The sequence below is a fragment of the Ahaetulla prasina genome, chromosome 2 (genome assembly GCF_028640845.1).
Source record: "Ahaetulla prasina isolate Xishuangbanna chromosome 2, ASM2864084v1, whole genome shotgun sequence".
NCBI classification, from domain to species: domain Eukaryota; kingdom Metazoa; phylum Chordata; class Lepidosauria; order Squamata; family Colubridae; genus Ahaetulla; species Ahaetulla prasina.
The window spans coordinates 273,970,786-273,994,675 of NC_080540.1; the positions used below are offsets into that span (position 1 = coordinate 273,970,786).

The window sequence follows — 23,890 nt, forward strand, 5'->3', positions numbered from 1 at the left end:
AAAATTTTAAAAAGTCCTCTCAAATCTATGTTGAAATTTAGTTAGCAAACAAAATGCTTGCCAGAATAAGAATGTTTTAAGCAATGACAGAAAGATAAAGGAAGAAGCCAAAATAGTTCTGTTAAAGTAGGGATTGCCACAATTTAAAAACATTCATTAAAAAGAGTGTCTCACATTTCTTCATAAAACATACTCATAGACAGGATATGTAAAATAATATCTGGGCAGAAAGAGAAAGAGTGGAGGAGGGAGGGACGGAGGAAGGAAGGAAGGAGGAAGGAAGGAAGGAAGGAAGGAAGGAAGGAAGGAAGGAAAGATAGATTTGTGAAGAGACAAGCTTAGGAGTTTTAAAATGCTGGAGAATTGTTTATAATTCAAAACATCCTCTACACACAGATAGACTGCTCCAGGACATTTTAAATATATCGTTTCTGACATTGTCTGATTTGAAACCATGAGTTTCTGTTAAAATATTAATTTAACATTTTCCTTGTTTTGTTTTGACTACAAGTAGCTGCACATTCTCAAGTCTTAGACAGCTGTTGTGTATTAACATAAAATACTTGGAGACCAGCATTTTAAAAGAAACAAAACAAAATTACAATTTTGGGGTTGGTTTTTTTGTAATTTTTGTTTTACAGCATTTTTTTTTGTTATAAAAGGGTCAACAATTTATAACGAAGCCAGCTCTTTAAACATGTTAAATACGCACTTGACATTGCATGTATACAAATTTCATATGTATTATTTTTGATAATATTTGTGGCTATATAATTTGAAATAGACTAAATGGCTTTTTTCTCTTGCTAAATGTCAACATACATTTTGAGTGAATAAAATATGCAAATAATGCTTCTATAACAGCATTAAATAAAAGTATTTAATCAGAAAGTGCTGCTCTCTATTGCTGAAGCCATTTGAAATTTAAGTATACTCTAAATGGAAATGTGGAATATCCTGGTTTTGGAATATATGTAAAGGATATAAAATACAATTTACCAAGGCTGGAGGCAAGGTAGGATGGTTTTTCAGAACATAGTACAGTCATTATTTTTAAGATGAGAAATGATATAACACAGTGGTTAGGTTACTTGATTGTGACCAAGAAGACCCAAGTTCAAGTCCAGTCTCACCCATACAAGATCCCTAGGGGATCATCAGCAATCCTGCATTTGTAGCTCAACCCTCAAGATTACTTTTAGAAAAATTAATGGAAGCAAATACTAATGCTTCCTTAAGCACCTGCAGAAATGTTGGCAAATAAATCTAATGCAGAGGTGTCAAACTCACATTGTCACGGTGGCGTCACATGATGTATCAGAACTTTTTTCCTCTTGGCTAAACTGGGCATGGGCGTGGCCAGCACATGATGTATCTGGTCTGTGGTCCAAGAGTTTGACAGCCCTGATCTAATGAATAAAGATATAAATATGATATTTGTAGAATGAGGTCTATCATTTTGTTATCCATGTCCATATACTTCTTGTATTTAAGACATGTTTGTCATGGACATACTAACTTCAAGCAAAAATAACTGTATTTTTTCTTAAAGCCTACTCTGTTCTGTGAAATATTTCCCGGAATGATTTGTTGAGTTCTGGCCTGACTTGGCTTGGCAAGCCAAGTCAAGCCATACCAAGCCAATGGTTTCTTCAAGTTGTTCATTAGACTTCCAAAGCCTGGACTCTTCTGGATATAGATGTTTTTTCCATGCAAACAATATGCAGCATTATTCTAGAGTAAAGTTACTTTGGGGAGGAATCTGATATCTTTGTTGAAGCATTATGTCAATTGTAAAATATACCTGACTGTATATCTGGAATCCTGAAAAGTCTAGGGAATGTAGGCAGAAGAACTGCAGGCAGCTCACATTCTGCTGAACTTTCTCCAAATCTACATTAATTTAGTCCCAATGATTGGGTTATCCTGTACTAGGGGTGAACTATTAAAAAGGCCTTTTTCCTCTCCAGCAAGGAGCCATGCTCATCCTTCCCCTGTAAGATGTTGATTAGGAGGAGTGACATTGGATAACTAAAACAATGTTGTAGTTTTCATTTTCCAAAATGGAAAATGGAATTCTGTGTTTCCAAAAAGGAAACACAGAATTCCATACCACTTAAAACAGAACTTAAAAAGAAAATTTAACAACAAAACCAAAAGCAATTAGAAGAATTTATCAGAGCTTGGTTTAATGGAACCAAGAACAAAATCTATTGTGAAAAATGGTGTTGCATATGTGTACAATTCCATTTGTCATGTACTACATTTTGGGTTTAATTCATCTCTTAAGCTGAGAGCTTACTATATATGAATACTTAGGTGAATAGAGAGAAATGTAAACATCCTTCATGGTGGCAGCCAGTAGCAGCCATAGCTAGAAGGGTCTTTGCTCAGCTTCTGGAAAGGTGTGAAAAATGTCTCTGCAGCCTTGCTTGAGACTCAGACAGGAGCATACAGCCGTGCGGCTGGCTAGTGCCCAAAAAGCCCTGTCCCCACATTTTAATTAATTTTTACACTGATTTTTAACTCATCATTGCCTTATTTTAAATTTTGTGTACTGTTTTTATGGTTTGTTTTTATTTGTATACTGACTGCCTAGAGTCCCTCTGTGAGGAAGAAGGGTGGTTTAAAAAATGTATAAATAGATAATCATTTTTTATGACCAGAGTCACATCTGAACAAATGACAGTAATCTTGTAGGAAAAATGTCATTAATATAGATAATAAATTATGAATCTGAATCTGAGTGAAATTGCCCTTCATTGTAGAAGTTGTCAAACTCTTCCTCTTCAGTTTTTCATGTAGGGAAAGTTCCAACCCTTTTAAATACTCTTTGGCAATGAAAGAGTCTTTGACTCTCCCAAAGCTGTTATAACAAATCTAATATCTAGGAACAAGAATTGAATTGACATCCTATGTTGACTTTCTTATGTTGACATAGGAAATATGATTGATAACTATACTGGAACTCTTTGATGGCATAGAATTCCTTTTCAATGTCATCAAACAGCAAGAACTAAACATCAAGAGCTTGGTGACACAGTGGTTAGAGTGCAGTACTGCAGGATACTTCTGCTGACTGCCAGCTGCCTGCAATTTGGCAAATCGAATCTCACCAGGCTCTAGGTTTACTCAGCCTTTCATCCTTTGGAGATGGGTAAAATGAGGACCCAGATTGTTGGGGGCAATATACTGACTCTGTAAACTGCTTAGAGAAGGCTGCAAAAGCACTGTGAAGTGGTATATAAGTCTAAATGCTATTGCTATTGCTATTAAGATACAGGAGACATCATACTAAATTTTACAATTCTAACAACTCCAGATTGGTTGGCACACAGTTATAAACAGATTGGAACATATTTTCTGGAAATGCCCAATAAATCAGGGTCTTTTTGGTTGTAACTCTGAAGAATTTGAAATTTTATATTGAACTCAATTATTATAATGAACACGAACAAAATTTCTCTGAAAAAAATGCTGCAGACCTATTACAGTTAACAAGAATATTGATAATGCAGTGATTAGGATAGTGTGTGATAATGATTTTCAATCTTGTTTGTGCTTTTCAGGTAAAGAAATGGACATTTGTTGACTATTCATTTCAATGCCTCACTGAAATATGAAGGAATAATTTTTATATTTCCTTTTTGACTGAAAATGTCTGCAAATATAGGAAAGAAACTATGTTATTTCAAAATATCTATCAAGAAGTGGAACAAGAAGTAGCAGAAGAAATATAATATTTTCTGGTTATGGTGCAGTTCTGGAGTGGAGTTAAAGCTATAGCACATAGGTAGCCTACATCTTCTAAATTATGGAAATTTTTTGGAAGACGTTGACCTGGATTTTGTGCTTAATTATGGTATTATCAGAATATCACAGTGACAACAGGCTTTCATATAGTTCCCAAGGTAGGGATCAAACGTTTTAAGCTAATGTCTTTTGACCCATATTTAATTTGGTTGCAGTCCTAAATTGCTTTTTTTTTTGTATGCCCCAATTTACTTCTGAGTGTTCATATGTACAAATCACTTTTTAAAAAACATTGATATATTAATTGTGAGAGAAAATTTTAATGAATTGTGATTTTAGTTATTTTCTCTCAGGGCATCTAAATAACATTTAAAACTTTTAGTTAGGAAAAAAAATCAATATTTTAATTTGTTATGTAATAATAACTCCTCAGTATTCCATTATTGCCTAAGTAACTTGAAGCAATATTATAGTCTAAAACATGCCTTAAAACATTTGCTTTTTGTTTGCTTATTGAAGTGTGATTAGTTTATAGATCTAAGGATCCTACAGCAATAGGATCATTAAAGATCCTATCTGCATTATAAAACATCAAAGTAAGCTTGTTTGTATGTTGACTCCCTAGTTAACCCTAATAAAGGTATAGATCATATGAAAACCTGCAAATATCTAATTCTTCTACTGCAGTTTATTTAGGAATCCTTTGTGATATGGAGAATTACACAAGGATTATATACAATTGTATACTTTATTTTAATAACTAAAATAAGGCATTAAACTGGGACATTATTTATATTTCTAATTGTTTGAAATCAGTGGAAATTTTTAATATTGGATTAACCTTTATTTATTTACCAAATTATTTTTATTCAAATTATTTTATAGACAACAAAAATATGCAAATTTTAGCAGCAAATATACAATAGATAAACAGATTTTTTAAAATTAATACTAGGTAATATTTTTGTAAAGAAATGTTGATTCTTAAACTAAAGTTGCTTGGATATCATAACATGTAAATAATGTTTTATTATTCCTTTTGATATCCTTTTTTCTTTTTTTCTTTTTTATGCCTGTTTCTTGGATTGGTTTACCATGTGATTTGAAAGAGGAATTCCTGTCTTATCTTGAACACTATCAACTAACAATCCCAATAAGGATTGACCATAATGGAGCCTTCCTCAGTTTTACTGTGAAAAATACTAAACCCAGCGGAAGAAAGAAGAGGAGTACTGAGTTTTATGACCAAGAACTGGCAATTTCTAAATTATTTTTTAAACTTTCTGCCTATGGCAAGCACTTTCATTTAAACTTGAGTCTCAACACAGATTTGGTTTCCAAACACTTCACAGTAGAATATTGGGGTAAAGATGGACCTCAATGGAAGCATGATTTTTTAGACAACTGTCACTATACAGGATATTTACGTGGCCAGCATGGTACATCTAAAGTAGCAATAAGCAACTGCAATGGTCTGGTAAGTGCAAATTATGTACTTGTTAATATTTTGAATTGTTTAATTTTGCAGAAAGAAAGACTCTGTGTCCCTACTCATACTGTATTTTAACAACATTATGGTACTGAAAAAAAGTTAAGAATATTTGTATCAGTTTAAAGTTTTAGTGAAGCATTAGCAAGTAAAGTGATTATTTTATCTAATGTTACACTTCCCCCCCCATATTTTATCTGTCCCCCACTGAGACTTGTATGAAACTTTATGATTATTATTTCTGTTGTGGGCAACAGTCCTGTGAACTTGTTGATTCAGGTGGGCAAAATGATGAAACATATTTTGCTTTGCTTTGCTTTTTGTATTTTTTAAGTTTTTGTGATTACTTTAAATTATTTGTTTAATCTTATGCAATTATAAATTATTGTTTAAACTTTTGGTTGCAGAATGTAGTAAGAACTGTATAAAGGGAAGTAAACTTGGCAACTCCAAATCTCAACCAGCAAATGCTCAGTCTTACATATAGGAAAAAAGAACCCAAACACTAAGTACTTGCTTGATGGACATTACCTTACAGATGACCCCCATCCCGTTAAAGACCTTGGAGTTTTCATGTCAAATGATCTAAGTGCCAAAGCCCACTGCAAATACATAGCAAAAAAGGCTCTAAGAGTTGTAAACCTAATCTTGCGTAGCTTCTTTTCCAAAAATACTACACTACTAACCAGAGCATATAAAACATTTGCTAGACCAATTCTAGAATACAGCTCACCTGTTTGGAACCCTCACCATATCTCTGACATCAATACAATTGAACGTGTCCAGAAATATTTTACAAGAAGAGTTCTCCATTCCTCTGTAAACAACAAAATACCTTATCCCACTAGACTTGAAATCCTGGGCTTGGAAAACTTGGAACTCCGTCGCCTTCAACAAGACCTAAGTTTAACTCATAGAATCATCTATTGTAATGTCCTTCCTGTCAAAGACTACTTCAGCTTTAATTGCAATAATACAAGAGCAACCAATAGATTTAAACTTAATGTCAACCGCTTTAATCTAGATTGCAGAAAATATGACTTCTGTAACAGAATCATCAGTGCTTGGAATACTTTACCTGACTGTGGTCTCTTCTCATAATCCTAAAAGCTTTAACCAAAAACTTTCTACTATTGACCTCACCCCATTCCTAAGAGGACCATAAGGGGCGTGCATAAGCGCACAAACGTGCCTACCGTTCCTGTCCTATTGTTTTTCTTTTCTTCTATACCTTTATATACTATATAACCTTTCTGTATGATAGTTACATATATTGTTGTGACAAAATAAATAAATAAATAAATAAATAAATAAATAAAAATAAAAAGCATGAGTGAAAATAAATGAATGCTCACATTCAACATATCAACGGGAGTCTTGAGCCGAGGGAGATCACTGTACCACAGATAACCGGATGTGAGTCCCTCCTCGTTAAGTGGGGCCGTGGGATGCAGGTGGGTGTACTGATCACGTACCTAGCTCCTTGCTATGTGACAGATTCCCTGCCTGAGCTGTTGGATGTGGTCGCTGGGACGGCAATGGAGATCCCCAGGCTTATGGTCATGGGGGATTTCAATTTGCCGTCGGTGGGGATAGCATCCACATCAGCTCGGGAGTTCATGGCTTCCATGACGGCCTTGAACCTGACCCAATTAGTGAACGACCCCACTCACATCGGGGGAAACACTCTGGATTTGATTTTTGTCTCTGGACAGTGGTTGAATGATCTGGAATTAGGGGAGTTAGTTATTAGACCCTTGTCATGGTCAGATCATTCGCTCCTTCAGCTAGACTTTCGAACCGGCGATCCCCGCCGCAGGGAGACGGAACCGACTCGCTGGTTCCGTCCCAGGCGCCTGATGGACCCTGAAAGGTTCCAGACGGAGCTTGGGCTATTCCCTGAGGATTTGGCCCACAACTCGGCTGGAGCTCTGGTTGCCGCCTGGGATCGGGCGGCGGCTGGCGCTCTAGATCGAGTTGTGCCTTTGCGGCCTCTGACCCGGTGCCGATCTCGTTTAGCCCCTTGGTACTCCGAGGGGCTGAGGGAGATGAAGCGCCGGAAAAGACGCCTAGAGAGTATCTGGAGGGCCAGCCGATCCGAATCTGACCGGACACTAGTTAGGTCTCAAATTCAGACCTATCTTGTGGCGATGAGGCTGGCAAAACGGGAGTATTTTTCCAACCTCATTGCATCAGCAGATAATCGCCCAGCCGCCCTGTTTAGGGTGACCCGCTCGCTCCTCCATCAGGGAGCGGTAGAAGATCCCTTAAAGGGTCGAGCTGAGGAATTTGGACAATATCTGTTTGATAAAATCGCTCAGATTCGGGAAGGGTTGGACACAGACTGGGTGGATCCGGACGGGGTGAGGGAGGCAGGTCTTGATGTTATTATCTGGGATGAGTTTGATCCTGTGATCCCTGAGGACATGGACAGGTTAATGGGGAGATTGAATGCGACCACATGTTTATTGGACCCGTGTCCCTCCTGGTTGGTATTGGCCACCCGGGAGGTGACACGAGGCTGGCTCAGAAAATCGTGAACGCCTCTTTGATGGAGGGTGTTTTCCCTGCCGCCTTGAAAGAGGCGGTGGTGAGGCCCCTCCTCAAGAAGCCTTCCCTTGACCCAGCTAGTTTAGCAAATTATCGTCCGGACTCCAACCTTCGCTTTTTGGCAAAGGTTGTCGAGTGTGGTTGCACGACAGTTGCCCCAGTACCTGGATGAAACTGTCTATCTTGATCCATTCCAGTCCGGTTTCCGGCCTGGTCACAACGGAAACAGCCTTGGTCGCTGGTTGATGATCTCTTGAGGGCTCGGGACAGAGGTTGTTCCTCTGTCTTGGTCCTATTAGATCTCTCAGCGGCTTTTGATACCATCGGTCATGGTATCCTGCTGCGCCGACTCCAGCGACTTGGAGTGAGTGGCACTGTTCATCGGTGGTTCTCCTCCTACCTCTCCGACCGGTCGCAGGCGGTGTTGACGGGGACAGAGATCGACCCCAAGACGCCTCTTATGTGGGGTGCCGCAAGGGTCGGTTCTCTCGCCTCTTCTGTTCAACATCTATATGAAGCCGCTGGGTGAGATCATCCGTGGTCTTGGGGTGAGTTGTCATCTATACGCTGATGATACTCAGCTCTATATTTCCACCCCTAACCACCCCAACGAGGCTGTTGAAGTGATGTCCCAGTGCCTGGAGGCCGTACGGGTCTGGATGGGGAGGAACAGACTCAGACTCAATCCCACCAAGACCGAGTGGCTGTGGATGCCGGCGGCCCGGTACAGTCAGCTAATTCCATCACTGACCATTGGGGGCGAACTATTGGCCCCCACGGAAAGGGCTCGTAATCTGGGCGTCCTCCTGGATGCACGGCTGTCTTTAGAAGATCATTTGATAGCCGTCACCAGGGGAGCCTTTCATCAGGTTCGCCTGATACGCCAGTTACGCCCCTTTCTGGATCGGGCTTCCTTATGCACGGTCGCTCATGCCCTTGTTACATCCCGCCTGGACTACTGTAATGCTCTCTACATGGGGCTCCCCTTGAAGTGTGCCCGGAGACTCCAACTGGTCCAGAATGCGGCTGCGCGGGTGATAGAGGGAGCACCTTTTGGCTCCCATGTAACACCCCTCCTGCGTAGCCTGCACTGGCTCCCAGTGGTCTTCCGGGTTCACTTTAAGGTACTTGTCATCACCTTTAAAACGCTCCATGGCCTAGGGCCGGGATATTTACGGGACCGCCTACTGCCACCATTAGCCTCTCACCGACCAGTGCGCTCTCACAGAGAGGGACTCCTCCGGATACCGTCAGCTAAACAATGTCGGCTGGCGACCTCTAGGGGGAGGGCCTTCTCTGTGGGGGCCCCTACCCTCTGGAACGAGCTCCCTCTGGGGCTTCGTCAACTCCCCGATCTCAAGTCCTTCCGCCGCGAGCTGAAGACGTTGCTGTTTCGAAGAGCAGGACTAGCCTGAATGTAGTTTTTTTTTTTTTTTTTTTAAATTGGGATTTTTAAAAAAGGGGTTTAAATGAGGTTTTAAATTTGTATTCAAAAGTCAGAGCATCAATTGAATTCAACTATCTATTCTTTAGCTGTTTTTAATCTATTATATGTTTTCTGTTGTTGTTGTTTTTTGTCTGTGAACCGCCCTGAGTCCTTCGGGAGAAGGGCGGTATACAAATATAATAATAAAATAAATAAACATTGAACAGGGAGTAAATTAATGATGTATGATGTCCTGTTGGTTGTTTAACGTATTTATCAATATATAAATAATACTTGTGGATAAAGAGAGGTTTTGTAGGTTCAGAATGTAAATAGTTTTTTGAACGCAGGTGCCACATTGTTGGCTGAGTAGCTGATAGCAAATTTTAGACTTTGTAAAAAATATACAAATAAGTTGACTTTGTAAAAAATATACAAATAGAATGAGACTATTGCCTTATACATTGTAAGCCGCCCTGAGTCTTCGGAGAAGGCGGTATACAAATATAATAATAAAATAAATAAACATTGAACAGGGAGTAAATTAATGATGTATGATGTCCTGTTGGTTGTTTAACGTATTTATCAATATATAAATAATACTTGTGGATAAAGAGAGGTTTTGTAGGTTCAGAATGTAAATAGTTTTTTGAACGCAGGTGCCACATTGTTGGCTGAGTAGCTGATAGCAAATTTTAGACTTTGTAAAAAATATACAAATAAGTTGACTTTGTAAAAAATATACAAATAGAATGAGACTATTGCCTTATACATTGTAAGCCGCCCTGAGTCTTCGGAGAAGGGCGGGGTATAAATGTAAACAAAAAAAAAAAAAAGACAGGGTATAAGATGAAGTTCATGGGAATTAAAATTAATGTTTCAAAGACCAGGAACTAGGTTTGATAGGTTTTTGGAGTGAACACTTGCAAATTATATATAAATGCCAAAAAAATAAGACTAAATAGATGAATCAATGTATCTAGGAATAAACTTAATACTCACATGTTATTCCCTTTTGAGAGAGGTTAAGATTGTAAATGCTGGTAGAAAAATAGTGGGCAGTACATGGTTGCAATGAATTAATATTTATCAAAAATAACAAAAATGGCTATGTATATTAAGAATGGTTATTAACGGGAGACAGAAAAGTAAGTTGAATGTACTGGGAGCGGGATATTGAAGAGTGTCCATTGTAAACAAGAAGAAATGGAGTCAGGAACGAATGGCTATCGAATGAATGTGTATTGAATGAATGAGTGACTAGACTTTCATAAGTAAACGAATCAACATAATGCTTTCAACTTATTTGTTTAACTAGGTTCTCTTTATTTAGTTTTAGAATGTATTAAGTACAGATCATGTTTTAGGTCATATTTATATAGAAATATTGAAAATTCAAAATAGTCCATATAGTTTTATGTGGTGATTGTATGTATGTATGTATGTTTGTATACATGTATGTACATTTCAATCTTTATACTATTATTCCTTTCATTTAATTTGGGTATGGACTACCTTAGGACTCCCCAGCAATTCAAAATGCTGTACAAATAAAACATCCATTGTAGCTAAATAGTTTGCCTGCAGTAAGAATTTAGATACAATTTTCATACATTTCTGGTGTGGTGTAGTCATGATTACATTACTCTCACTGTTTTCAGTAGGTCTTTCCTATATGGATCAACTCTGGCTTCCTGCTGATGTGGCCAGATGTTCCATGAAAACATCTGAAATGCCTATATCACATTGGCAACATCTGTATAATTTTACAGATGTTTTTATTGGACAGAATCTTTTTATGGAGAAAGTAGTATAAGCTCCTCTTACGGACTGCACAGTGCAATTTCCTAATACTAGCAAATCTGTTGGCAAAACTCTTTGGCTACAAACATGAAAACTGGGAAGGAAAATAACTGTTTTTTTCAGTATTAGTGGTAATAAATCACAGCCAAAGGGATAATCCAAGGATAAGCTGTATTTTTTGTAAGTGATAATTTGCTGTCACAATTCTGTGTTATTTCAGGAGTGAGTCTTATATGGAAATAGACTTGTACAGTTGTACTATAATTCAAACCTAAAAATAACTCTAAAGCACTTGGTTAGAAAATGGTAAAAGAGCACCATGTTTGGAGAATGAAACAGTGCTTATTACTGTAGTAAATCTAAGTATCCATAATGTGAGACAATCATGGCTGGTTTGCATATAGGTCTTTCATAAAACTAAAACTTTCATAAATTTTCAATAAATAGGATTAGTCATTATGATTTCAAAATATTAGAATTAGCTTTCTCTCTATTTTTCATTGACCCTTATTCTTTTGCAACACTGATCAGCATAGCTGCAGCTTTATTAAATTTCTCTCGAATTATTTTTCAAAGCAACAATTCCACCAAAGTGGATGCTTTGAGTTTGCTAGCCTGAAGAAGAAGATACACCCTTACAGGTTGCCTCTACCTTTCTAAGGGCCATGAAATAAGGATGGAATATACAATGCACCAGCAAGATTAATAAAGAATAAGTTTTTCTATTTTAATAACAAAAATACCACTCAAATGGTACACTATGTATTTATGAATTCTGAATCATTTTACGTGAGGAGAAAAAAGGAAGAAGACTGGGAATTCTAGAATTATAGCTCAATGCATTCAAGAAGTTAAATAAAAGAGGAATAGATAATCTGATGTTTTTTAGATAGTGAAATGTTTTGGTCTAGTGATTAAAACTCCAGTCTAGAAACTAATAAATTATGGATTCTAGTTCTGCCTTTGTTATGAAAACTGACCGGGTGACTTTGGGCCAGTCATTCTCTGTCAGCCCAACCCCCTCACAGGGTTGTTGTTGTGGGAAAATAAAGAGGAAGAAGGTGTATTGGATATATTTATCACCTTGAGTTGTTTATAAAAATAATAAAGGGAAATAAATAAATAAATAGCTTTCCTTATTTTAAAAAAAAAGTGAATGTAAAATGTATGTGGCCTTTTTATGGCCAATCATAGTGTGCGGCTATTTTAAGGGGCAGGACTGGTTTTAGGACATATCTGTCATTCTCTAAATAGTCATTCTTGGATCCCATTAACATTATTGGAACATGCAGTCAATTAATGATGTTTCTCAACAGTTTTTAAGATGTGTGGACTTCAGTTCCCAGAATTCCCCTGGTAAGCTTGCTGACTGGAGGAACGTTGGCAGTTGAGACCCACACATCATAATTTTTTTTAAAGTTGAGGAACACGGACTTAAGACATCACAATCTTCTCAGTCATATTTTAGTGTCTGATATTTGTATTTTCTACACCCTCTTACTTTTAAGAAAATGAGGCTAATTTCTCTTCAGACCTCATTATCTTCCCTGATTTTGGCACAATATAAATGATCTCACTTGCCTCCTGACATTTCTGTGAGGTAAAACAGATTTATTGCAATGATTTCACACTTAACCTATAAACTGTAGTTCATGATGAATTTTTATCCAGAGCAGGTCTCAGTGTGCTTAGCTGTGTGGCTCTTGTACAGGGCAGCTGTTCTGTACGAGCTTTAGCTGTCAGTACTCAATTAATTATACTAATAGAATAAATAAAGGTCTGTCTAGATAGGATTTATTTTTCTATCTATGTGAGTAGATTGGATGAATTTATTTTAAAACCCCATATCTTAATGCATAAACATATTCAATTAAAGAGTGCTAATTTAGCTGTAACCTTTTCCTTCAACGAATGTTAATCATTCTCTGTATGAATTGGAAAAGGCTAAGGAGAGAAAAAGAGAGGAATTTTTTAAAAAATAAACATGATTTCTCAGAGGCATAAGAAAACCTTTATTTTAGGGGACCCCTTTTCCCTCTCTCATGAATTGGTGAAAGTTGTGGTGCTGAGAGAAAGAGGCAACTCTTTCTATCAGAGGCTGCCCTATGAATTATTATACAGATAGTTCTCATTTAGCATCCACAAGTGGGACTGGGAAACGGTCACTAAAGGTGCAACCTGGGTTGGTTTTTGTTTGTTTCATTTATCAATATGTACGCCATAACTTGAGGTAGCTTGCAGAAGAGGATTTGGACATCAAATAAAAAAGAAATTAACAAAGGAGCCAAAATGAACAACAGAATACAAAATTATTATATTTTTAAAGATAAAATTGGTTAAAAATTCTGATGACTAAATTATTCAGCATAAAATATAAAATTATTGCCAAAAGAAACAACTAGGATTGTTTGCATAAACTGTGTTGTATACCCATAGTTTTCAGTTCTTTCAGTATTTTCCTTTGACAAATACATAAGTACAATTTTAATCTAGTGATGGGTTTTAATATAGTATCCATATGTCTTACTTTCAGGGAAGTTATTTTTTTTTTGGTGCAGTAATTCTTAATGTTTTCTGTTATGTATTCATGTATGTACCTTTAAATATTTGGGCGGGAAATCAGCACGTTGTTGATTGGACGAAGCCGCCAGTAGAACTGTATATAAGGAGAGGTTTTTCCCCAGCTTGGTTGCTGGGTTCACCCTATATTAAAGAGCTGTTGTCACTACCCTGGTCTCCAGCCTCGTTACTTCCAGAACTTAACACTGGCGACGAGGATGGGATCTCGAGGCTAAGGAGAACCAGAACCGAGCTGAAGCACGATAGACCCGAACCCAGCGAATCAGGGCAGAAAACGCGGAAATGGCCAGTTACACGCCGCCCGCGCCGTTTGACCCAGCCAGAGAGAAATGGGGCACGTATATGACCCGTTTCGAAAGCTTTCTAGAAGCCAACGAACTGCAAGGAGTTCCAGATAACCGCAAAAGGGCTTATTTCTTAAGCCACTGTGGTCCGGAGGTCATCGATATCGCGGAAGCCCTGGCAGAGCCAACGCCGATACAATCGGTATCATGGCAAACTCTGCAAACCTTACTAAAAAACCATTTCGCGCCAACACCGTCCAAATACGTGCGGCGGTTTGAATTCGGAGAGCGAAGACAGATGGAGGGCGAATCCATCGGTGACTACATGGCCGCCCTAAGGAAAGCGTCCAAGGACTGCGGATACCGAGACCTAGACGAGGTGCTGCTCGAGCAACTCATCCGAGGGGTCAGAGACATCCGTTTGCGGCAACGGCTGCTAGCAAAGAGCAACCTAACGCTGGCCAACGCTCTGGACGAAGCCAGAGCACATGAAATGTCCACCCAAGCGGCGGAGACACTGCAAAAGCCTCTCCCACCAAAGGCGAGCACAAAGCCAACTCCAGTGCACCAGGAGGAGATTCAGACCGAATCCGACGGTGAAGATGAGGAAGGGGTCTGCCGAACTGAGAAACGCGACAAAGAGGACCGAGACGAATGCGGAAGCTGCGGAGGTCAACACCAGCGCCAACGCTGCAAGTTTAAGGACGCAACATGTCGGCGGTGCGGAAAGAAAGGACACCTAGCTCAAGTCTGTCGAGCGCCCCAACCTTCCCGCCGAAAATTCAAATCGGCCAATCAGAGCGCCACATCGGAAAGGCGACCCGCGATTGGCTCAAACAAGAAAGGCGCGAATTCGAACCAAACGACTGTAGTCATAGGCCGCGCCTCAACCCGAGTGGAGAAGAAGATCTTCACCAAACCTAAAATAGAAGGAGTAAGGTGCCGACTCGAAGTGGACACCGGGTCAGCGATCACCATCATGTCTTGGGACACTTTGGCGAAGTCACTGCCATCAGTCGCGAAGCGCCACCTGCAAACTCAACGGCTACGGGTCCACGACTACCAGGGAAATCGAATCCCTGTTCGAGGGACCACCTCTGTCCGCGTCGAGTACGGACCTCACAAGAAGACCCTGCCCATCACGATCGTCGAGGGGACTCTGCCTAGTTTGTTGGGACTAGACTGGTTTCGTGCACTGGGCATGGGAGTGACTGGCATCTACAGAAGTGACTGTAACCTGAAAGACATACTCTTGAACGAGTTCGAAGATGTCTTCAAGGACTGCCTGGGCAAGTACAAGGGGACCCCTATTTCCTTCAACTTAGACCCCCAGGTAGCTCCCATTAGGCTAAAGGCGAGGAGAGTCCCTTTTGCCCTTAAGCCAAAAATTGACAAGGAGCTAGATAAGCTCATAAATCAGGGGATTTTGGTACCAGTCGATCACGCAAAGTGGGAGACGCCAATCGTCACCCCAATAAAACCAGATGGGTCAATTAGAATTTGCGCTGACTACAAGGCGACGCTAAACAAAGCCTTACAGAAAAGCGCTTACCCGGTTCCCGTGGTGCAACACTTGCTGCACTCTTTGGGGCAAGGGCAGGTCTTTGCAAAGTTAGACTTGGCCCAAGCCTACCAACAACTGCCCGTAGACGACAACACAGCCGAAGCCCAAACGATTGTAACTCACAGGGGTGCATTCAAGTGTACCCGATTACAATTTGGGGTGAGTGTGGCACCGGGGCTGTTCCAAAACTTAATGGAACGACTTCTGCAAGGGCTCCCAGGGGTAGTCCCCTACTTCGATGATGTCTTGATATCAGCGGAAAACGTAGAGGAATTGGGGGAGCGTTTGAGAAAGGTTCTGGGCATTTTCCGGACAGCCGGATTAAAGGTTAAAGTAAACAAATGCCAGATAGGGGTCGAATCCGTCGAATTCTTGGGCTACCGGATAGACAAGAAAGGAATCCACCCCACTGAGAGCAAGGTCAAGGCAATCAGAAAGGCTCCAGCGCCCAAAAACAAAGCAGAGCTACAGGCATTCCTGGGGCTAGTGAATTTTTACGCGGTCTTTTTAAAAAACAAAGCGACCGTCGCTGAACCGCTGCATAAGCTTTTAGGGAAAAATACCGTTTGGTCTTGGGGAAAGTCGGAGAACAGGGCTTTCGAAGCAGTAAAAAACCTGCTCTCGAGCGATAGCCTGCTCATCCAATATCATAACTCATTGCCCCTAGTGCTGGTTTGCGATGCCTCCCCTTACGGGGTGGGGGCTGTACTCAGCCACAGACTTCCAAACGGCACAGAAGCCCCTATAGCCTTCTACTCTAGAACAATGTCCTCCCCAGAGAGGAACTATAGCCAATTAGATAAGGAAGCGCTAGCAATCGTGTCAGGGGTAAAAAAATTCCACGAATATGTTTTTGGGCGAGACTTTGAAATTGTGACTGACCACAGACCACTGTTAGGAATACTGGCTGGCGACCGCCCAACGCCTGTGGCACTTTCGCCACGTTTGACTCGATGGACTATTTTCTTAGCCGCTTATTCTTACAAGCTACAGCATCGACCAGGAAAAGAAGTGGGGCATGCGGACGCGTTAAGCAGATGCCCACTACCAGGGGCGATCGAAGACCCCACTCCGGGGACGCCCATCCTGCTTATTGACTCTTTGGACTCTGGCCCAGTCACATCTAAGGAAGTGGCTCAGGCATCATACCGGGACATTATGTTGAGGACTGTACTTGGTTGGGTACAAAGAGGGTGGCCCGCTGCGCCGGGCGAACGTTTTAAGGAATTTGTTAAAAAACGTGATGAGCTCTCGGCTCAAGGGGGGTGCCTGTTATGGGGCGATCGTGTGGTAATTCCGGATAAATTAAGGGGAAAGGTACTGGACCTCCTCCACGAGGGTCACCCAGGGATCGTAAGGATGAAGGGGCTAGCAAGAAGCTATGTGTGGTGGCCACTCATGGACTCAGAGATTGCTGAGAGGGTAGGGAAATGCCAGGCTTGCCAGGAGTCCAGACCTCTACCCCCAACGGCCCCAGTCAGGGAATGGGAAAAACCCCAAGGGCCCTGGTCAAGAATCCACATTGATTTTGCTGGCCCTTTCCATGGCCAAACCTTCCTAGTGGTTGTCGACGCATTCTCTAAATGGTTGGAGATCATACTCATGAAATCCACTACGGCCGAGGCAGTAATCGCAGCCCTGCGCCACCTATTCGCAACCCACGGGTTGCCTGACACTCTGGTGTCCGACAACGGCCCGCAATTCACGGCAGCCCAGTTCGAAGAATACTTGGCAGAGGAGGGCATCCGACATGCCCTCTCTGCGCCTTTCCACCCTGCGTCGAATGGCCTTGCAGAGCGTTCCGTCCGGAGCGCTAAGGAGGCATTGTCCAGGCTCAAGCCAGGTGACTGGCAAACAAAGATAGATTTCTTTCTGGCCGTTCAGCACAGAACCCCAAGCACTGCTACAGGCAGAAGCCCAGCCGAATTATTGATGGGACGGAAACTCCGGTGCCCACTTGACCGTTTGAATCCCCATTACACACCAGAGGGTTACAAGGGGGAAATAGACAAAACAAGGGAATTGGGCATAGGCGACCGAGTGTGGGCCCGCAACTATGGGGACGGCCCAAGTTGGCTCGCAGGGCAAATCATAAAAGCAACCGGTCCAAAGTCATACTTGGTCGAGTTACAAGACAACCGAGTATGGAGGCGCCACATAGATCAGATAAGGAAACGAATAACTGAACAACCCGAGCCAAATGAAACAGATCATGACCACTCCTTATTTGAACCCACAGCTGACCATGACCCGGGGGAGGCGCAAGACTTAGCTGAGGTCCCGGAGGTCCAGCGACGCCATCAGGTTCCCGAGGGAAACGGCAGGGAAAATTACAAAAGTAATCCAAGGCCGGATGGCCAAGAAAAAGAGTCTGCAAGTAATCCAGGGCCCGATGGCCTAGAGAAAGAGCTGGGAGGAGAAAACAGCCCCTCCGACCAGCTCAAAACACCACCCAGGACTGAACCGCGCAGGTCTGAAAGAATTAGGAGACGCCCAGGTTATTTGCGTGACTACGTCGAAAAATAACATGTAAATAATATGTAAATGGAAGCAAAGTGTTTTCTGGGAGGGGAGGAGTGTTATGTATTCATGTATGTACCTTTAAATATTTGGGTGGGAAATCAGCACGTTGCTGATTGGACGAAGCCGCCAGTAGAACTGTATATAAGGAGAGGTTTTTCCCCAGCTTGGTTGCTGGGTTCACCCTATATTAAAGAGCTGTTGTCACTACCCTGGTCTCCAGCCTCGTTACTTCCAGAACTTAACATTTTCTGCACTTGTTAGTCCCATGGCTTAATTGAAACAGAAGACCATTGAAATATATTCTTGAACAAGCCAAAACATTTTCTACTTTTCTACATTTCTACATCAAAAAGCCTGGACTGAAGTCATGGCCCTCACTTTTTATGTTCTGTGCTTATCAGTGAACGTTTTCCCTGTGTTATAACACTCAAACAGTAACAGTCAAAACTAAACATAAATTATCAGTTTATTGCAGAAATTGAGGATTACATCTCTATTTTGATGATGTGCTGGTTTGTGCAGTAATGGTGGTTCAAATTTAAACAGATTCTATAAGCAATGTAAATAACAGCAATTTTGGTGGTTGTTGATTAGATGGTTTTAGATCAAAACAATACATTTTGCTTTTAATACATTGCTTTGAATACTTTTGTAATTCAAATATTTACAGTATCTTATGAATGTATTATAATTGTAGCTATTTTAATATATTGATTTTAATATACTGATATATGACTGGCATTATCTGAGTTTGGAAGTTAAATATGGTCAAGTTTGTATTTTGATGAGGCAATACTAAAATATAGGCTGGTATGAGAAGTTGGAAAATATCTTGGAAGAAGATAATGACAAAACACCTCCATTGCATGTATCCATTAAGTCATTTAGACTTGAATTCAACTTGGAGACTTAATCTTTTATGGTATATTATAGTAAATAAGCTATAGTATATGCCACTATAATATCTGTATGTTGATATTTTCTTTGGATCTAATTATTAAGGATGACAGTGATTTCAAGAAAGGTTGGGGTTGTTTTTTTTTTGCTCTTTTCACAGTTCATATTTAAATTGTTGCCATGCCTGTACAACATTGAAAACTGTGTATTATATAAAATTGGATGTCTAAACTGGTGGCAACTCTTTCTATAGGAGAATATATATGTCTATGGGAGATATGTATGAATCTTTAAATTAAATGTTAATTATGCATGCATAGTTTTGTGCTTATTAATAGCATTCTATATGCTTGCTTTTATATTGAAATATTTTATTGAAATTAAAAAGTTTAATTTAATTGGGGGACTAAATTATATATATTAAAATAAATGTTTTATATATTTTAGATAACTTTTAGATTCATCTTTTCTTTTTTCCTTAAGCATGGTATAATTGCTACAGAAGATGAAGAATATTTTATTGAACCCCTAAGGAATACAAGTGAACAGTCTGATAATTTTCATTTTGAAGTTGGCCATCCACATGTAATTTATAAAAAATCTTCACTGTATCATCAGTTCTTCTATGATCATACCCATTGTGATATTTCAGGTAAATAGGTCAGAATTCCAGTAATAATTTCATTACCAATTGTGAAAAAATACCTAGCTATTTTAATTTTTCATTCAAAGAAAAATACAATTGTATATTTTGCTATAGTTCGTTTTGTGGTATTACTATTTTTCAAGAATATCTTGGACCCTCAGAGCAAAAATCCAAAATACTGCTATCTGTTCAGCTTCTATAAAGCAGCTAAATGATTATCAAATAGGAAGTTCTATGCAATTATCAATAGGAAATTCCTTATCAGTTCAAACTGTAAATCTATTTCAAGTTCTCAATCAAAGCCTTTCTTATCAGAACCAGATTAAGATACCCACAGAAATAGGTTTTCCAGTTTAAGATGAAGATAATAATTTTCTCTATGGTTTTATTTATTTTATTAGTTTTTAAATTGATTTTGATTCTTTTATTATGATATTTAAATGTACATATTGTAAGTCTTGGTTTTGAGAGGATTTAATTTTACTAATCTTGTTTCTTTACATTTATTAATTCCTTTATGTGCTTCTTAGGAAAAAACCTGATAAAATATGTTTATGTTCTTACATGTTGTTAAATATTGATGGAATCAATATTGATGGAATCCTGGATCATGAGGCCCGCACACAGTCACTTATTCTCTAGTCCTCTTGGTTGGATTACTGAAATATACTCTACATGGGTCTACCCTTGAAAAGTATTCTAAAGCTACAACTGTTAAGAACACAGGGGCATTGTTAGTTCTGGAAGTCCCTGGGGTGGCACATATAACATCACTGTTGTGTGAGCTGCACTGGTTATCAGTTTGTTTCCCGGTCCAATTCAAGCTGTTGATCATTACTTTTAAAACCCTTATGGAATGGGTCCAGGGTATCTCTGGAGCAATCTCATTTCAATAGGATTAGCTCATCCCACTCACTTCAGTGATAAGACTTACTTTGGATTCCATCTGCCAAAGAATTTCAGTTAGAGAGGTTAAGGAGAAAAAATTTTTTTGCTGTGGCCCTTATCTTTTGAAATATTCTCACACTAGAGGTGAGGTTGATTCTCACATTACTGGCCTCCAGAAGAGCCTTAAAACCTGATTCTGCTGGTGGGCCTGGGGCCCTGATAGGGGTGTGCTATATGGAGGGTAGCTGATGTGGTGGAAAGAAGATCCCCACTTCCATGCCACCCATCCTCTTGGTTTTTAGTTTTTTTATTTAATACTCTTAATTTTAACTATTTTCTATACTTTTTCACCTTTTTATTAAAGTATAAGCCACCCAGATGGGCAGCATATAAATTTAACTAATTAATAAATAAATAAAAATAGAATCAATATGTTTATTTATTTATTTATTATTTTATTTATTTATATTTATATACCACCCTATCTCCCTAAGGACTCAGGGCAGTTCACAGGCAGTTAAAACACATATAAATACAGATTAAAAACAACAATTAAAAAAACTTATTCTATAGCCAAATTTTTAAAACAATATAAATAATAAAAACCCCTTAAAACCAATTTCTTTAAAATCTAATCCAGTCCCGCGCAGATGACTAGGTGTGTTTTAAGCTCGCGACGAAAGGTTCGGAGGTCCGGAAGTTGACGAAGTCCTGGAGGGAGTTCGTTCCAGAGGGTGGGAGCCCCCACAGAGAAGGCCCTTCCCCTGGGTGTCGCCAGACGGCACTGCCTAGCTGACGGCACCCTGAGGAGTCCCTCCCTGTGAGAGCGCACGGGTCGGTGAGAGGTATTTGGTAGCAGTAGGCGGTCCCGTAAATAGCCCGGCCCTATGCCATGGAGCGCTTTAAAGATTGTCACCAGCACCTTGAAGCGCACCCGGAAGGCCACAGGTAGCCAGTGCAGTCTGCGCAGGATAGGTGTCACACGGGAGCCACGAGGGGCTCCCTCTATCACCCGCGCAGCCGCATTCTGGACTAACTGAAGCCTCCGGATGCCCCTCAAGGGGAGCCCCATGTAGAGAGCATTGCAGTAATCCAGGCGAGACGTCACGAGGGCGTGAGTGACCGTGCATAAGGCATCCCGGTCTAGAAAGGGGCGCAACTGGCGCACCAGGCGAACCTGGTGGAAAGCTCTCCTGGAGACGGCCGTCAAATGGTCTTCAAAAGACAGCCGTTCATCCAGGAGAACGCCCAAGTTGCGCACCCTCTCCATCGGGGCCAGTGACTCGCCCCCAACAGTCAGCCGAGGACTCAGCTGACTGTACCGGGATGCCGGCATCCACAGCCACTCTGTCTTGGAGGGATTGAGCTTGAGCCTGTTTCTCCCCATCCAGACCCGTACGGCTTCCAAACATCGGGACAGCACTTCGATAGCTTCATTGGGGTGGCCCGGTGTGGAAAAGTACAGCTGGGTGTCATCAGCGTACAGCTGGTATCTCACACCGAAGCCACTGATGATCTCACCCAGCGGCTTCATATAGATGTTGAACAGAAGGGGCGAGAGAATCGACCCCTGCGGCACCCCACAAGTGAGGCGCCTCGGGGCCGACCTCTGCCCCCCTGTCAACATCGTCTGCGACCGGTCGGAGAGATAGGAGGAGAACCACTGATAAACGGTGCCTCGCACTCCCAATCCCTCCAACCGGCGCAGCAGGATACCATGGTCGATGGTATCGAAAGCCGCTGAGAGGTCTAATAGGACCAGGACAGAGGAGCAACCCCTATCCCTGGCCCTCCAGAGATCATCCACCAACGCGACCAAAGCCGTCTCCGTGCTGTAACCGGGCCGGAAACCGGACTGGAACGGGTCTAGATAGACAGTTTCATCCAGGTGTAGGGGAAACTGATATGCCACCATACTCTCAACAACCTTCGCCGCGAAGCGAAGGTTGGAGACCGGACGATAATTACCTAAAACAGCCGGGTCCAGGGAGGGCTTCTTGAGGAGGGGCCTCACCACCGCCTCTTTCAAGGCGGCCGGAAAGACTCCCTCCAACAAGGAGGCACTCGTAATCGCCTGGAGCCAGCCTCGTGTCACCTCCTGAGTGGCCAGCACCAGCCAGGAGGGGCACGGGTCCAGTAAACACGTGGTGGCATTCAGCCTACCCAACAACCTGTCCATGTCCTCGGGAGCGACAGGGTCAAACTCATCCCAGAAAATATCACCAAGACCACCCTCAGACGCCTCATCTGAATCGCCGCAAGTTTGGTCTAAACCGTCTCGAAGCTGAACGATTTTATCGTATAGATAACCGTTAAACTCCTCAGCACGTCCCTGCAACGGGTCATCCCGCTCCCCCTGGTGAAGGAGGGAACGGGTCACCCGAAACAGGGCGGCTGGGCGGTTATCTGCCGACGCAATGAGGGAGGAGGCGTAGCAACGCCTCGCTTCCCTCAGTGCCACTAGGTAGGTCCTAGTATAGGACCTAACTAGTGTCCGATCAGCCTCTAAACGGCTAGACCTCCAGGAGCTCTCTAGGCGTCTTCTCGGCGTTTCATCCCCCTCAGCTCCTCGGAGAACCAAGGAGCCGGTTGGGATCTGCGCCGGGTCAGAGACCGCAGAGGCACGACACGGTCTAAAGCCCCAGCCGCAGCCCGTTGCCAGGCTGCGGCTAGTTCCTCTGCCGTGCCGTGAGCCAGACCCTCAGGAAGTGGCCCAAGCTCCGTCCGGAACCTCTCTGGGTCCATCAGGCGCCTGGGACGGAACCAGCGTTGTGGTTCCGTCTCCCTGCGGAGTTGAGTGGCAGTCAGAAAGTCCAGGCGAAGGAGAGAGTGATCTGACCATGACAAAGGTTCTATGACTACATCTCTCAAATCCAGATCCTTCAACCACTGACCAGAGATAAAAATCAGGTCCAGTGTGCCACCCCCAGTGTGAGTGGGGCCATCCACTACTTGAGTCAGGTCCAAGGCCGTCATGGAAGCCATGAACTCCCGAGCCACTGTCGATGACAAGGCGGCAGATGGCAAGTTAAAGTCCCCCATGACTAAAAGTCTGGGGTCTCCACTGCCACCCCGGCAAGCACCTCCAGGAGCTCGGGCAGGGCAGCTGTCACGCAGCAAGGAGCCAGGTACGTGACCAGCAAGCCCATCTGACACCTATGACCCCATCTCACAAAGAGGGATTCACACCCGGCAATCTGAGGTACAGTGGTCTCCCTCGGCTCTAGACTCTCTTTAATAGCAACCGCCACCCCCCCACCCCTACCCTGGGCCCTCAGCTGATGGAATGCATGGAAACCCGGTGGGCACATTTCGACCAGGGGCACGCCCCCTTCAGTGCCCAACCAGGTCTCCGTAACGCCTATAAGATCTGCGGCGCCCCCCTGAATAAGATCGTATATTAGGGGGGCCTTATTGGCCACGGACCGTGCGTTGCATAACATGAGACGAAGGCCCAGGCTCTGAGGGTCTTGACCATCCGGGGAAC

General features: G+C 41.9%; 1 protein-coding gene across 1 annotated transcript in view; it reads left to right on the forward strand.

Moving 5' to 3' along the window:
• Nucleotides 1–23,890, forward strand: part of ADAMTS6 (ADAM metallopeptidase with thrombospondin type 1 motif 6) — a 157,153-nt gene that overhangs the window by 26,087 nt on the left and 107,176 nt on the right. The window contains exons 3-4 of the mRNA XM_058170119.1: nucleotides 4,863–5,230; nucleotides 19,353–19,521. Coding sequence (XP_058026102.1) covers nucleotides 4,863–5,230; nucleotides 19,353–19,521 — 537 coding nt within the window. The remainder of the gene's footprint in view (nucleotides 1–4,862; nucleotides 5,231–19,352; nucleotides 19,522–23,890) is intronic.